The sequence below is a fragment of the Myotis lucifugus genome, unplaced genomic scaffold, assembly GCF_000147115.1.
Source record: "Myotis lucifugus unplaced genomic scaffold, Myoluc2.0 scaffold_11, whole genome shotgun sequence".
Taxonomy (NCBI): Eukaryota; Metazoa; Chordata; class Mammalia; order Chiroptera; family Vespertilionidae; genus Myotis; species Myotis lucifugus.
Genome location: NW_005871059.1, coordinates 13825338 through 13840875, shown reverse-complemented (window position 1 = coordinate 13840875; position 15538 = coordinate 13825338). Strand labels below are relative to the sequence as shown.

General features: G+C 43.6%; 1 protein-coding gene across 1 annotated transcript in view; it reads right to left on the bottom strand.

Moving 5' to 3' along the window:
• SLC2A12 (solute carrier family 2 member 12) overlaps nucleotides 1-15538 on the bottom strand; it is a 50798-nt gene that overhangs the window by 6492 nt on the left and 28768 nt on the right. Inside the window, 2 exon segments of the mRNA XM_006084459.3 lie at nucleotides 4331-4463; nucleotides 10222-10344. Coding sequence (XP_006084521.1) covers nucleotides 4331-4463; nucleotides 10222-10344 — 256 coding nt within the window.

The window sequence follows — 15538 nt, the reverse complement described above, 5'->3', positions numbered from 1 at the left end:
CTCAGAACTAAAATATTTACAAAACAAGAACTTTGTTTCCTCTATATGTTTCCACTTAAGTTGGAGGAAAGTCCAACTGAAATAGCACATGTGGCAAATGTCCCATTTTGAGTTTTTAACTTGCAAGGCAGGAGTTCAAAATAAAATCCTTTCAGATTACATTTTTGCTGGAATCTTTCCCAACCTCTCAGCTGAGTCACTTTATTTTATAAGAAACTTAACAACTTTGGAAGAATATTTGTTTTCTCAGGCTGGTAGGAATAGAAGTAAAAGAACCCAACTCCAAATACCAGAGAGGAAAATGTTAGGCAATGTGTCCTATCAGATTTGGAGTTGATATTAGTTTCTTTTCTCACTCCTTAGCAAATCATCGGGATACGCACATCAGGACTATCGCTTACCCTGGTGACAAAAGTTAATTCATTGTTTCCTTAACTCCTAAATTCACAGACCCCCGTAACTCAGCAGTGTCCTTCCTCAGTCTTTAGATTAACTCAGTGGTTCTCAACCTTCTGGCCCTTTAAATACAGTTCCTCATGTGACCCAACCATAAAATTATTTTCGTTGCTACTTCATAACTGTATTGATGCTACTGTTATGAATCGTAATGTAAATATCTGATACGCAGGATGGTCTTAGGCCACCCCTGTGAAAGGGTCGTTCGACCGCCAAAGGGGTCTCGACCCACAGGTTGAGAACTGTGGGTTAACCACTGGGTTAACTTCTGCTTCCCAGTCCTCGCAAGGTCCCTGGGCTTTCTGCCACCCCACATTTCCTTCGCTGGTTCCATAACTTTTCAGTACCATTACGTATTTTATTCTTATTTCTGTCTCTGACATTTCCCTCCAGGGAACCTTGCTACAGGCATATTTCACACATACTTTGATCAATCTACACACTTCAAGCTGCTTACATTTTCATTTTCAAAGCCTTTGCCAACCTGCTGCGTCAAGCTAAGACAAGCCCCAGCCTCTAGTGTTGCATAAATGGGAACTCTCCAAGATTTCTGCAAGCAGCTTTGGTTCTTGCCTGCCATCAGTCCCGGGCTCCACCACACGGATACACCCCAGCAGATGCTCCTGCTGCTATAAATGCGTTTAAAATGCAGGATTGTTTTGCCACCTCATCTTTCATACTTCTCTGCACCAGAGCCCTTACGTGGTTTTGTTCTTCAACACCAGCCTCCCAGCGCTTGTGTGGTCTGTCTAGGGGTCGACAGTACCTTGGCTTTCGGTTCTATCCTACTTTGCAATTTATCACTTTCTTGGAGAGGGTCTGGCTTTAAGTTTGAGTTATTGCATGACTCAAAAGTAACAGAAATATGATTCTTGTAAAAACATGTCCTGATTACTAATTTAGATTCCTTCCCCACCCCAGATGCTGACAATAGTTTTGTTCAGTTTTGGATCACATGTTCTTGGGGAATGTCTTATTCTGGAGATCTGCTAGAAGGAAAGATGGGCTTCTCTTAAGTTTTGCCTTAAAATTTTCATTTGGTCTGCAGTTTGATACGTTCCGACAGCCCCCTGTGAAAAATAGATCTAACAGTTTCTTAACCTGAACTCGGCCTTCAAGTTGTACTTTATAAGAAAGAGTGCAAAAAAGGAATGATAATAGGGTAGCTTCCTTTGATGAATTCATTACCACTTTCTCCCTGGTTCAGTGTTTTAATCATTGTGTTTTAAGAATTTTAACAAACCTTTATATTTTAAGGGATTTTGCTCCTCCAGCTAGTAGATGGGTAGCTCAAAAGCGCATATACCCAAGGTGGGTTTCCATAACGCCAATGAAACAGGCCCCAGGACCCCTCACCCGCACAGCCCTTCCAAGACGCACACTGTCGTGTATAATTTTGCTTTCATAATTTGTGATATTTTTCTTAAACTGGGCCCTCAAAAGCTTATTAAGCTCCACAAAATGTGGATCTGCCCCTGCTTGTGGACCTCTGTGTTGAGTACCAAATCTATTTCTCCAACGTAGATATTTCTCCTCAACTCCAGCTCCCAGTAAACACTGGCCTTCTTTCCCCATCACTTGCATGTTCCATAGGCACCTCAGACCCTGTGCAAACTGATGAGGGTTAATCCCTGACCAGCCACCAGACTCCTGCCTCCCAAACCTGCCTTTCTCCTGCTCTGGGTCTGACTTCAGTGAATGTCCCCGTGTGTACCGGGTTAGTTCTCTAAGCTAGAGAGATCCCTGTTCCCTTAACTGCCTTTTCCAGTCTTGCTCCGAGCTGTGTAGATTCTATCCCTGCACCAAGACCAGCCTCATCGTTTCCTGTCTGATTCTTCCAACACACTCCTCAAAGGTCTCCCTCATTCGCCATCCCCCCCGTCCTGTTGCTTTTATCATGCCCACTGCTTTCAGGATAAAAATCCAAACTCTTTACCAAGATGAATCAAGATCCTTCTTGACTTCTCTGAGCCCTGTGCCCTGGGCTCACCTCTCGATCCCCAGCTCAGAACCTGCCCTCTTCACCCCCCACCGGTAAGTGGACTGGCCTCCACGTGTGACCCCGCCTCTGACTTCCACACGGTCCCTTTGCCCAGATAACTCTTTCAAGACCTTGCTCTGGAATTGCCTCTTTCAGGAAGCATTTATAGATGAAATCCTCCAATGCACTTTCCTTTGTGTCTTCCAACGCAGTGTGTTAAATGTCTGTTTTCTTATCTGCCTCTTAAAGAAGCTATGGACTCTTTGTCTCCTGTATCTTCAGTTCTTTCCTGGCACAGAGCCGGCCCATAGGAGATGGCCCACAAAGAGCTGAATAAGGAATGTCTGGAGTGGTGGAGAGGGAGTGCCTTGGGATAGCCAGTGTGTCTCACTCATCTGAACAGACCTCTTCCTCCTCCCGTTGCACAGACAGATTAAGTCACATCCTGTGACCCACAGAGCAGTTGCCTTCCTGACTATTGTATTTCTCTTTGCAAATGAGTATCATTTTCATTTTCTCTTAAAAACAGGGCCTTGCCCTGGCTGGTTTTGCTCAGTGGATAGAGCGTCGGCCTGCGGACTAAAGGGTCCCAGGTTTGATTCGGTCAAGGGCACATGCCCGGGTTTCGGGCTCGATCCCCATTGCAGGGTGTGCAGGAGGCAGCTGATCAATGGTTCTCATCATTGATGTTTCTATCTCTCTCCCTTTCTCTTCCTCTCTGACATCAATAAAAATATATTTTAAAAAATAATAAAAACAGGACCTTATCTTTATCAAAAATTACCTGTATAGTTTGATGTTTAACTTATGGCTTGAATTAAGAGAAAAGTTTTTCTGCTTTTTACTAAAGTGATCTGTTTCTAAAATGTGAACCATTTAAAAGTGTATAAAGTAAAAAGTAAAACATTTCCCACAATCCTGCTGACCACGCACCTTAATAAACGAGGATTAACAGTTTGGTCTATATAAATACACATGCCTCCCATCACTCAGACAAAAGCTGGAGAATCACTATGCCCACAATTTCAGTAGCAATCACACATTTCTCTCTAGTGGATTGAAAGTATCTTTAGAAGAAAGTCACAAACTATAAATATATTGTTTCCTCCCATTTTATTCAAACCCAAGAACAAGTATCTCCACATTTTCAAGTATAAGGTTTGACTCCTGGGAAGGATAACCAGTTCCCCTTCATTCCTGGCCCGATGCACCACCCCTTCCCCAGGCCTGTTTCAGCCGTTAGAACTGTGAGTTCTGCTACTAAAAGAAAAGGAATTTCTGACCGCCCACTTCTAAGTGAAATTGCTAAAGTGATGCCTGCATTTGGAATTTATTTAACCGGTTTTCTGAATGCAAATTACCTAAGAAACTCTTAATCTTTCTTAAACTTACTTTGTGCCCTATTTGGAATAATGTGTAGACATTTAAACCTGAATTTTCCTGATAATCTTAGCCTTAGCAAGGGCTTAAAGAGACCGTCAGGTAGGATAGAGCTGGAAGAATTGAAGCCTGTGCTTCTAACACAAGGTGAGCCTGATGTTCCAGGATCTACCCTCAACCCCAAACAAACCCTGCATCAGGGAAAGCTGAGGAGATGGGAGGGTCCTTTGATCATTGCAGAAAGAGCTTTGAACGGTTCACTTGTAAGAAAGCATCGATTATTCTAATTCCTTAGCTGAGTCACCCAAACTAAATACACATCAGAGTAACTGGAATTATGCTATGAGATACGGTTCCACACCAAAGAAAATATCCTAAAATACTTTCAGATGTTATTATGGTTTGGTTGTATATAAAAGCTGCATTTATTTATTTATTTATTTATTTATTTATTTATTATTTTTTTTTTTTACCAAAAAGTGCTGTTTGGAGAGCAATGCACATCATACTTACGTTTTTGCCAGTTCCATTGATATTTGTTCCAAAGAGCATCCCTTGGTCTCAGGTATAAACACGACAATGAACCCCAGGGCTGTGAGACTCATGATCGCATAGACGAAGCACACCCAGGGCAGGCCAATGAGATCTACAGGGGATGAAAGGGATTGGTTAGAAATGCATTCGGTGTTGCTTTGATGCCACTTGTGGACAGCCGCTTCTTAGAGCATATATAAAAACAGGTATTTTCAAACACGAGACAGTATCCTGGGAAATTAAAGCTACAGCCAGCCTCGGAAAGCTTCATGTTTTCAAACCACCCCAGCTTTCTCTGGCAGAATAAATAGCAGTCTTGCAACCATCACAATGTACACCCAATGCTATCTTTTTGGTGAGCATGCTTTTCTCTTTGCTCACTGCAAAAAGAGAACTGGAAACATATAAAACAGAAGGTAAAATATCTCCTCTCTCTCTTCAGGCTCCACAATTCTTCTCTGAGAATCACTGCTATAGCAGTTTGCTTTTTATTAATGGACATTTTAAAAGACACATTTATACAGATAGATTTTCTTGGAACAAACTCACCCTTCTGTACTCTGATTTGAATAAATCATTTACCTACTGGGAATATTTTATCACTTAGTAGCTAGTGTATTTGCAATACTTCTTCCTGGATTTACAAAAAAAAGGCATGATGGTTCCAATGAAAGGCATTCGCTTGCTCAGATTCAGCAGCAAGAAGCCTAGTTTTCCCTCAAACCACTTCCTGCCGAAGGTACAGTTCCTCTGCAGTTACTGACCAAGGCCAAGATACGTTAACCATTAGCTGGCTAACTGGTGCGAGATGGCCCCCTATGCACTTGAGCCTGCATTTGCATCGGGCCAGCCCCTGGCTCTGCAGCAGAAAGTCCAGAGTGGCAGTGGGTAGTGAGGAGGCAGCTGGCCCTTCAGACCAACCACAGGCTGGAACTGTGCAAACAGCCCTCAGCAGCTGCAGCCACAAATCACGACTGGTCAGCCAGGAACCTGACCAGACAGTTATGTATGAGACAGTTCCGTGAGTGCAGTGGAAGGAGCTGAGCGTATAACCACCAGTCAGCTGTGCCAGGGGGAGAGGCAGGAAGCAGACACAGCACTGCTATCCTGGCGTTTTATTTAAACTGATGCGTCTGTGCTCTTCTCGCTGTCAGCATAGGGTCTGACCCAAGTGAGTGCTTAATAAAGTGCTTGTACAATTGGTCCTTTTCCCCTTCTGGGGCATAAAACCAGAATAGAGAGTAAAAAACCCCAAAAGGTTGTCTCATCGAACGTGTCTCCTGTTCTGTTTTACTAGTAGCACTTTCAGTAACAGGGGGCTCGCCACTTTCCAAAGATTTTCTGTGCATGGTGAGCCGGCCCCACCTGTTGAAAAGGCCTTCCTCTTCCGTTCCTACATGCAAGTCCACCTTTCAGAAACTCCGGTTGGAGGTTCTGCTTTGCCCTTGGGGTTGGCTCTTCCCATCCCTCTTCAAGACAGCGTTCAAATGTGTCTGTGCACCTCCACCCCTCCCTGAGCATCCTCTCCTCCAAGTCAAACATCCTGAACTCCTGCAACTGTTCTTCACAAACCATGTTAGAGAGGACACGTGTCTCCAGGTGTGGGTCATTCTTACTAAAGGCTATTCTTGCCAAATGCAAAAATGTAGCACAGTATTTTGCAGACCAGCTGTAAGGCAGATAAGCTGGACAGGAACCCGACATAATACATGTAACAACATATAACCGACCAAATAGTGCATATAAGCAATGGCTAAGCCTCCCTTGGGGGGCAGAGCTTTGGATATCGATCTCCTGTCTCCTTTACCTGCTGCAAGTAAATAAAGCTACCTAACATGTCTCATTCTTGACTAGAACACCCAAGCAGCGGACCCCTTGAGTTTGGTAACAATAGGTCACATGTTCATGTCATCTAGATTGCACTTGCACTTGCTTGGTAGACACACTGCAAGCCTCTTAAAATATTTAAACAACCTTCTTAAAAATATTTTACTCAGAGCCGAGCACAGCACGGCAGCTGTGTCATACCCCCTGCGAGTAAGTCTGTCTCTCTGGGACACTCCTTTATTGACAGCCGAACTTGCACTAGGAAGGCTGGTGTCCAAGGACTTGTACCCCTATGTTTTGACTTGGAAAACTGATTATTTGAAAGTAAGTATAGAATTTCAAATTTAGCCCAGTTAAATGCCATCTACAGATTTCAGACTACCCCAGGATTTGTAAAAAGTGGATTCACTTTCCCAGCGTTGGTTCTACAAGCCCATGAGGACATCACATATATTCACTATTCTTCCCAGAGGTTTGTGTCATCTTTTTCTGTCCCTTATCATTTTCATTCTTCCTCTTATATTTCTCTTTCTCCGCATCAAATAGCAGACTAGGGTGTGTGTGTGTGTGTGTGTGTGTGTGTGTGTGAGATAGAGAAAGTGAAGGGCACAGGTCTCTGAGTGTGATTTGAGTAGGAGAGGTACGGTTGGTGTTAATGACTAGTTCCTGTGTTTCCTTTAATCTTGGGCTATTTCTAAAAACGTAGGAAGGATACAAACATTTTAAAATTTTATATAAAAACTTAAACCATGCTTATTTAACAACTCCAAAGGTTCCGTAAGTAGATGTACTTTAAAAAAAGTGGTTGACAAGATTCAGAAGTACTATATAAAGATATCCTGTCTAATAAAAGAGTAATATGCAAATTAACCATCACACCTTCACTCCGTCATTCCGTCACAAAGATGGCGGCGGCCACGGAGCTGGAGTAAGCAGGAGGCTTGGTTGCCCCCGGTGATGGAGGAAGCCAAGCTTCCCGCCTGCCCTGGCCGGCCCTGAGCTCCACTCAAGACGACAAAGTTTCAATTATAGAAGATAAATAAATCCCAGATACCTGCTTCCAGCCCACGGCCATGGCCAGCCTGAAAACTGCCCTCAGCCCCTCACCCAGGCTGGCCACACCCCCATGAGGTGAGGGTCCCCACTGGGGGGCTTGACCAGCCTGCAAACAGCCATCAGCCCCTCACCCAGGCTGGCCAGGCACCCCAGTGGGGACCCCCACCCTGAAGGGGATGTGGCCAGCCTAAAAATGGCCCTCAGCCCCTCACCCAGGCTGGCCAGGCACCCTAGCGGGACCCCCACCCTGATCCGGGACACCCTTCAGGGCAAACCAGCCAGCCCCCACCCATGCACCAGGCCTCTATCCTATATAATAAAAGGATAATATGCAAATTGACCCTAACAGCAGAATGACTGGGAATGACTGGTCACTATGACACACACTGACCACCAGGGGGCAGACGCTCAATGCAGGAGATGCCCCCTGGTGGTCAGTGTGCTCCCACAGGGGGAGCTCTGTTCAGCCACAAGCCAGGCTGATGGCTGCCAGCACAGCGGTGGTGGCAGGAGCCTCTCCCACCTCCTCAGCAGCACTAAGGATGTCCAACTGCAGCTTAGGCCTGCTCCCCACTGGCAAGTGGACATCCCCCGAGGGCTCCTGGGCTGCCAGAGGGATGCCTGACTACCAGCTTAGGCCCGATCCCCTGGGGAGCAAGTCTAAGCCAGCAGGTGGACATCCCCCGAGGGGTCCCAGACTGCAAGAGGGCACAGGCCAGGCTGAGGGACCCCCCCAAGTGCACAAATTTTTGTGCACCGGGCCTCTAGTACTAGTATAAATATCTACATTTTTAATATACATCCACTTTTGAGAATTTATATATAATATATTCATATTATTCACATTCTTCCAATGATTTTATGATTATTTTTATACTTTGCTTCAATCACAACCCAAATACATAACTTAAAATTGATTGATATGTTTCTTAAAATCTGTAGGTTTTACCTCCATGTCTCCTCCCCACCCTTCCCCTCACTTTACATTTTTAATGAAGAAACTGGGTCATTTGTCTCATAGTTTTCCCCAGGCGGGATTTTGCTGATTGTCGTCATATCACATGACCTTCTGTCCTTTGTTTCCTGTAAGCTGCAGTTTAGATCTAGAGCAGCGATTTTCAGCCTTTTTCATCTATGCACACATAAGCTAATGACTAAAATTCTGCAGCACACCAAAAATACAGTTTTTTGCCAATCTGGCAAATAAAATTTATAATTTTGATTCATTCACATGGGACAGTTATTGTGCTGGCTGTTATTATTTTTTTATTTGACAATCTAAAGGAAAGAGGTTGTGCCCCTGACTGAATAGTCAGGTATTGCATTTTAAAAAATTCTTGTGGAACACCAGTTGAAAATAGAGGCTTAAGAAGATTTAGATTTTCTTGTTTCTTTGTTTGCAACCTCTCTTTCTCTCTCTTTCTCCCTCCCACCTCCCTCCCCCCCTATATTCCCCTATATATATATGGAAGAAAACTGAACTGCTTGGTCAATTTTGGAGGATGCTGGGGAACTATCTCATTATTTCAAAAACTAAACAATAAAGAGAAAGTTTCAAGTATTTATCTTTTCTTTCTTATATGACCCATACGTCAGAGTAGGTAAATAACTATTACTTATTATAAATTCCTTCTAGTAGTTATAGAAGAAATTTCTCCTTAGCATAGTACTAGAGATAAAAATTTAGAAGGAATGATAGAGAGAAAATAACAGATCTGGGTGATGATGCTCAAAGGAAGTGGTTGCAACAAAGTGGGAGACAAGCAACCGACATACGCCTCGATGGCAGGACACGCCATCACCTACAAAGGAGTTTCAAACAAAGAGACAAGAAAACCCAAATCTCTTCAAGCTTCCAGATCTAAACAGCCGTTGTCAGGAAACACAAGGGACAGAAGGTCAGGCAATATGACGGCAATCAGCAAAATCCCGCCTGGGGAAAACGATGAGATGAATGACCCAATTTCTTCATTAAAAATATAAAGTGGGGGAGAGGGGAGGAGAAAGGAAGATGAAACCTACAAAATACAAGAGACATATCAATCAATTGTAAGTTATATATTTGGATAGTGATTCAAACAAACAAAATATAAAAAACAATTATAAGACACTTTGAAGAATGTGAACAGATTGGATATTGACACCAAGGAAGTTATATTAATATTTTAGGTGGATAATGATAGTGTGGCTATAGTTTTATTTCTTGTTTTATTTTTTAAAAATATGTTTTTATTGATTTCAGAGAAGAAGGGAGAGGGAGAGAGACATATCAATCAATTGTAAGTTATATATTTGGATTGATTGGCTGCCTCTCGCATGCCCCCCGACCCGGGGCCCTAGCCTGCAACTCAGGCAAGTGTCCTAACCAGGAATCAAGGAAGTTTTATTAATATTTTAGGTGGATAATGATAGTGTGGCTATAGTTTTATTTCTTGTTTTATTTTTTAATATATGTTTTTATTGATTTCAGAGAAGAAGGGAGAGGGAGAGAGAGATAGAACATCAACGATGAGAGAGAAACATCATTGATTGGCTGCCTCTTGCATGCCCCCCGACCCGGGGCCCTAGCCTGCAACTCAGGCACGTGTCCTAACCAGGAATCAAACCTGTGACCTCTTGGTTCATGATTCAAGGCTCAAGTACTGAGCCACACTGGCTGGGCGTGGCTATAGTTTTTAAATGCCTTATCTTTTAGAGGTCCATGCTGAAATGTTATACACAAATGACATGCTGTCTGAGATGTGCCTTAAAATAATGTGGGGGGGACGAGCAGGTGGGGTTTTAAGTGAATTATGGTTGACAACCCTTTAAGTTGGGTAGTGGGTACATCAGGTTCCTTGCTACTCTTTACTTTGGAATGTGTTTGACAATGTCCACAGAAAAATATTTTGTTTTGCCTTTTTTTTTTTTTTTTTTTAGCTGAGTGTGCTTCCCTTACATTTGTCCTAAGAGCACAAAGGCATTAGTGGAAGAGGACGAATCCTTACCGGTCACAGTCAAAAACGTCAGCGAGATGAGGAGGTTGATGCCCCAGTTCATGCTTGAAGTTAAAGCCATGGCTCGACCTCTGATTCCGCCGGGAAAAATCTCGCTGAGCACCAGCCAGGGCACTGGAGGAAAAGGCAGAGGGGGCAGGGACAGCAAAATTATCAAAAAGCCATTGACACCCAGGGGCGGCCCACGGATCTCTGCCCTAGTCTTGCCTGATTTGTGGTCGGAGAGCAGGGCCATGTGCCTCCGCCTTACCTCCAGCCAAGTGGGGAAGGGTTCAGGAGGAACTCTGAGAAAGCCTGACAATGGTCCCCAGAGTAGGGACGGGGATTTGAAATGCTGTGTGTGACACAGGCCTGACAAATGCAAATGAGAAGGGCAGTGGGTGGGGCCACCTGCCAAGCACAGAACCTTAATGTCAGTGCCTCCGGGCCCTTTCCTGTAATCTCGTTTGCCCTTAACCTTGGAGAAATCCAACATCATAGCTACTGAGTGGGTAGAACATAATACTCTCACTTGTCCTGCTTGTGCTTCCTTGGCCTGGGGCAAGCTAAGTAGAGAAAACCTCTAAATTAAATAGAGCTCCAAGATTTGATTAGCATACCAGACTCAACACATTTGAATCTCTGAAAGGAGACTCTTCTTGGCATGAACACTGATCAGAAGACTTTTTATTATCTGAGAGTGACAGGGAATCTTATAGGACCTGCCTTCCGGACTTAGAAAGGGGAGTCGAGGAGCAAATGAACTTATCTCCTGCTCCCAGCCTATCAAACCGAGTTTGCCTAATAAATTGGCTGTGAGTGCCTACAATGGGCTGAGCAATTTACAAAACTTACCTCATCTGATCTTCACAAAATCCTACCAGACAAGAGCTATTACTATCTGTCTTTTATAGAACAGGAAATTGAGGCTTAAAGAGTTAGTAATTAGCCAAGGTCATGGGGCAGGTAAGTGGCAGAGGTGGCATGAAGCCCTGGCGCCCAGTCTCTGGAACTCATGCTTTTTAATCACGGTGCTGTGATTGGTGGTGGCTCAATAAATATTTGTTAATGAATAATTAAATGCAGAGTTCAAACATAGTTTGATTCTGAGGAAAGGACTTAGGAGCTGTCCAGCCCTGGCTCACTGCTAAGTCACCTTGTGTTGAAAGGCCAACAATTATATATCTACCAGCTGCACCGTCCTAGCCCAGAGGAGGTGGTGGGAGGAAGGAGCCAGAAGCCAGGGAGGGTCCCACCAGCCAGCAACCACCCGGGCCACCTATGCCAGAATCACGCAGTCAGCTGTGCCTCTAATTGAATGTCTTCCATGATACTACCACACTGTAGAAACATCTACTCCTAGTAAATTTGCTGTTTTCAAGTAAGAAAAATAAAAAAATAATAGAAGAGGGCAGGAAAAACATTTTTTTTCTTGTTTATCTTCTCCAAGTAAATTGATATAGGGTTATCTCTAAAGCCTGGAAGAAAATGACCATGATTATTAGTGTTCTAATTCACAAGGAATTCAGAAACATACTTCTATATGACTCCCCTCCACTTCTTGCCCTTCACTAGGTTCTTGCAGATTCTGTCCTTAGAGATCAGTGCAGTGCTCCGGTAGCCTTGCCTGAAGGGATCAAGACTGGGATCTGGCTCAGAGTAGAATGACAACTGCATCATTCTGGTGAAGCCTTTGTAATAACCTGTCCTTGGGTCAAATACAAGATAAAATTATGTAAATCCTACTTTTTGAAGCTAAACAATCTATACCACAGACCAATGTCCCTGTGTCCCTTCCTGACATGGGTCTTTAACATGGTTCATGGTAGAGCAGAGGGCCCCAACAGCCTTTTGCTCTAGCAGCCATGAGGAGGAGGGGAGGGAAGCACACGCTCATTTTCTTTAAGTGAGGGCATTAGCACAGGTTTTCTTTTCTTTTTTAAAAAAATATATTTTTATTGATTTCAGAGAGGAAAGGAGAGGGAGAGATAGAAAAATCAATGATGAGAGAGAATCATTGATCGGCTGCCTCCTGCACACCCCTCACTGGGGATGGAGCTCACAATCCTGGCATGTGCCCTGACTGGGAATCAAACCTTGACCTCTTGGTTCATAGGTTGATGCTCAACCACTGAGCCACGCCAACCTGGCAGCACAGGTTTTCTTGATTTACTTCCATCCCCACCTCATCCCCTCTTAACCCCGTTCTTTCCTTTCCCACCTTTCATTCTGAAGCCTCTTGGAATCATTTAGTGGGACCTGGGGATTATCATTGCTGAGGTCATCAGAGCCGTGTTGGCCACAGAAGAGAATGAGATGGTCCTGCTGTTACAGGAAGTGTGGTCTCGCCAACCAGAAGATGGAACAGATGCAAGAGGTACTAGGTATAAGTGCTCAGTCTGAACTGCCAAGAGCTTGCCTAAGAGCACCCAGTTTCCACACTGAGAGCCTTTCCGAGGCACGTATCCAATGCAGCACCGAGCCACGCCCTCGGGCAGTCTGACCAGTCAGTGGGCAATGCACTGAATATTGAAAGTGACTTCCCTCAGTCTCTCATGGAAACGTGTTGGGCAAACCTTACAGCTGACATTTCAAAAGATAATGTAGCATTGCTGAAAGCTTCTACTTTTTAGAAAGAATTCTGAATTCCTTCTAAATTCTACTTCTCAGAGAAAGAACTCCAGAACTGAAGCCTTGGTTTATCTCATAGACTGGATGTTGCAACAAAATTGATGTGTTTCAACAAGGATAGTTCACCTCCTAATATGGAGTCTAAGTCAAAAATAAGGAGAACATTATTTTAACCATAATTTCAGAACCATAAAATCACAGGTTTTCAGATCCAGAGAGAGTGAAATAAAAACCAAAATGGCACCTGCAGCAAGAGAGAACTTACTGAAAGGGTCAGAGCCTCTCCAGGACTTAGGAGCAAGACAGAGCCAGACTCTCACAGGCCTCCGTGTCCCTGGGCGTGGGCTGTGAGTGCCCAAACAGGACAGGCAGAGAAGCCTTGTTTCAGTTCGTACAACGGTACAGACCCTCACCTGTGGATTTGATATGTTGATATTTATAATGTAAAGTTTCTTAAAACCACTGATGTTTTTTCAAAGGAGATGGCCTAATTTCTCCCCCAAGGAAAATCAAGCTATTCCCACACGCCACAGTAGAGAAGTGGTGGCTCTCTCTGGCTGTCCTCATTGTCCCCTTCCCTGATCATGGCCCACAGGAGGTGCTATGTGCTATTTGCTTGGGAGGAATCCAGAGAGTATCCAGGGACAAAGTGAATGCCTACCGCGAGCTCAACCACTGCAGTTTAGCAGGTCCTGAAACAATTCTCCTTGACCCCTATTATTCCACCTGCAACCCCACCATCCCAGGACTACCTCAGCAATATCTCTCTCTACAAATGTCAGCATCTGCACGTCTTTCAGGTCTTCCCTATGCTGCACGGATTTGCTGGGAGATAACTGTGCACAGATATTGGACTCACATTTCACATGATATTAAATCAGACTGCCTGTCAGAACCTGCCTGGTTCTGATGAAATCTGCAGAGTGTTTATGGCTGCACAGAGTGTCATAAAAAGACCATGATGGGCAATAAGTTAAAGCGGCTCTGTGTGCAGTGGAGGACATGGACCTGGATTAACAGGGGCCGTCAGTGGTAATGACTGAGCCCTGCCACATGTAAACCGCCATGCGCATCCCCTCCCTCCTCCCTGTTGCTGCCACTGGCACAGTGTTTCCCACTGAGGCTGTCAGTTCTCTCCCTGTGCTCCCAGATTTAAACCTTGGGGCGCTCCGGGCACACTTTCCTTTTGGCTGGAGCTCTTCCTGAACCACCTGGTGTGGTAGCCGCAGGTTTGAAAGTCACATGGAAGTTTTGAAACTCTCACCAGAACACTCCTACCAACTTTGGAGGAAGTTCTGTGCTTTGGCTGCAGATTTTTTAACAACTTGATTTGCCCAGGAGCCAATCCTATACTTTGTAGGAGTGAAGCCAAACTCCTACGGTTTCTATCGCCTTTGCAAGTAGCATGCAGCACACCCATCTCTCTCATTGCAAAGGGCTACTTTCATGTGAATTAGAAAGAGAATATACCCACTTTCTTCCAACCAGATGTCTAGGTTCTGGCCTCATAAGTTCCCTAAGTGGGAAAATTACAGTCTTTAAAAAATATATTCCACCATAGGTCACCATCTCCCACATCAACAATGATGTGTTAGTAGCTTTAATTAATTAATTAATTTATTTATTTATTGTATTCTCTCTTCTCTAAATCTCTTTGAGTTTTGTTCACTCCTGGCCTTGTGGGGGGGAAAAATTCGCCCAAGTTGAATTTCTTAAATGACAAACCAAGACATTCCAAGGTGAATGTCACTTACTTCTAGAATTACATGATTCATGTATTCTCTTTAAATAGGTAAAATTTATTGTTCTGAAGAATAATGAAAGTGGATGGGGAGTTGAAGAAATTTTATGATAGTAAAGTCATTCAATTCTTCTAATTAACAACCAAAGTTATTTCTAATATCAGCTGATAACTTGTATAGGTCATACTTCAGTTTTGTTGAAAGCAAATTATTGAAAACATCTAGGCTTATAAAAAGATTATTATCTAGTTATTAGAGTCTTGCCCTAACTGGTTTGGCTCAGTGGATAGAGCGTTGGCCTGCGGACTGAAGGGTCCCAGGTTCGATTCCGGTCAAGGGCATGTACCTTGGTTGCGGGCACATCCCCAGTAGAGGGTGTGCAGGAGGCAGCTGATCGATGTTTCTCTCTCATTGATGTTTCTAATTCTCTATACCTCTCCCTTCCTCTCTGTAAAAAATCAATAAAAATATATTTTTTAGTTATAGGAGTCATTTTTCACCCAACACCTACATCAGTATTTCTAGTCGTCTCTTTAATTAGTGTTTCCGGGGATTTTATAATGTGTGATATGTATCATAAGATTTCTGATGGGCAAAAGGTGTGCTTTCTTTTAAGTGGAAGAACACATAACTGGAGAGAGGGGAAGGAGAAATGTTAGGAAACAGATTTTTTGAAATTCAAATTTATTTCCTTTGAAGTATCATTAAAGGACCATTCTGGAAAATAAAGCCCAGGAGTATGCAACTATGCATATCCTAATTTGCAGACCACTGAATCAGTGTTCAAAATGCAAGGGGGCAGGGGCGCGGAGAGGGGAGGGAAGCTATAAGAAATTAGTCTTTTCTGGTTTAAACTATAACTTGAATGTCAAGTTTCAGATGTAACATTCTATGTTGTACTTTTTCATGCCTGATGCTTTAGACTTCAATCAGAAAAGTTTATAGTTTTTAATGTT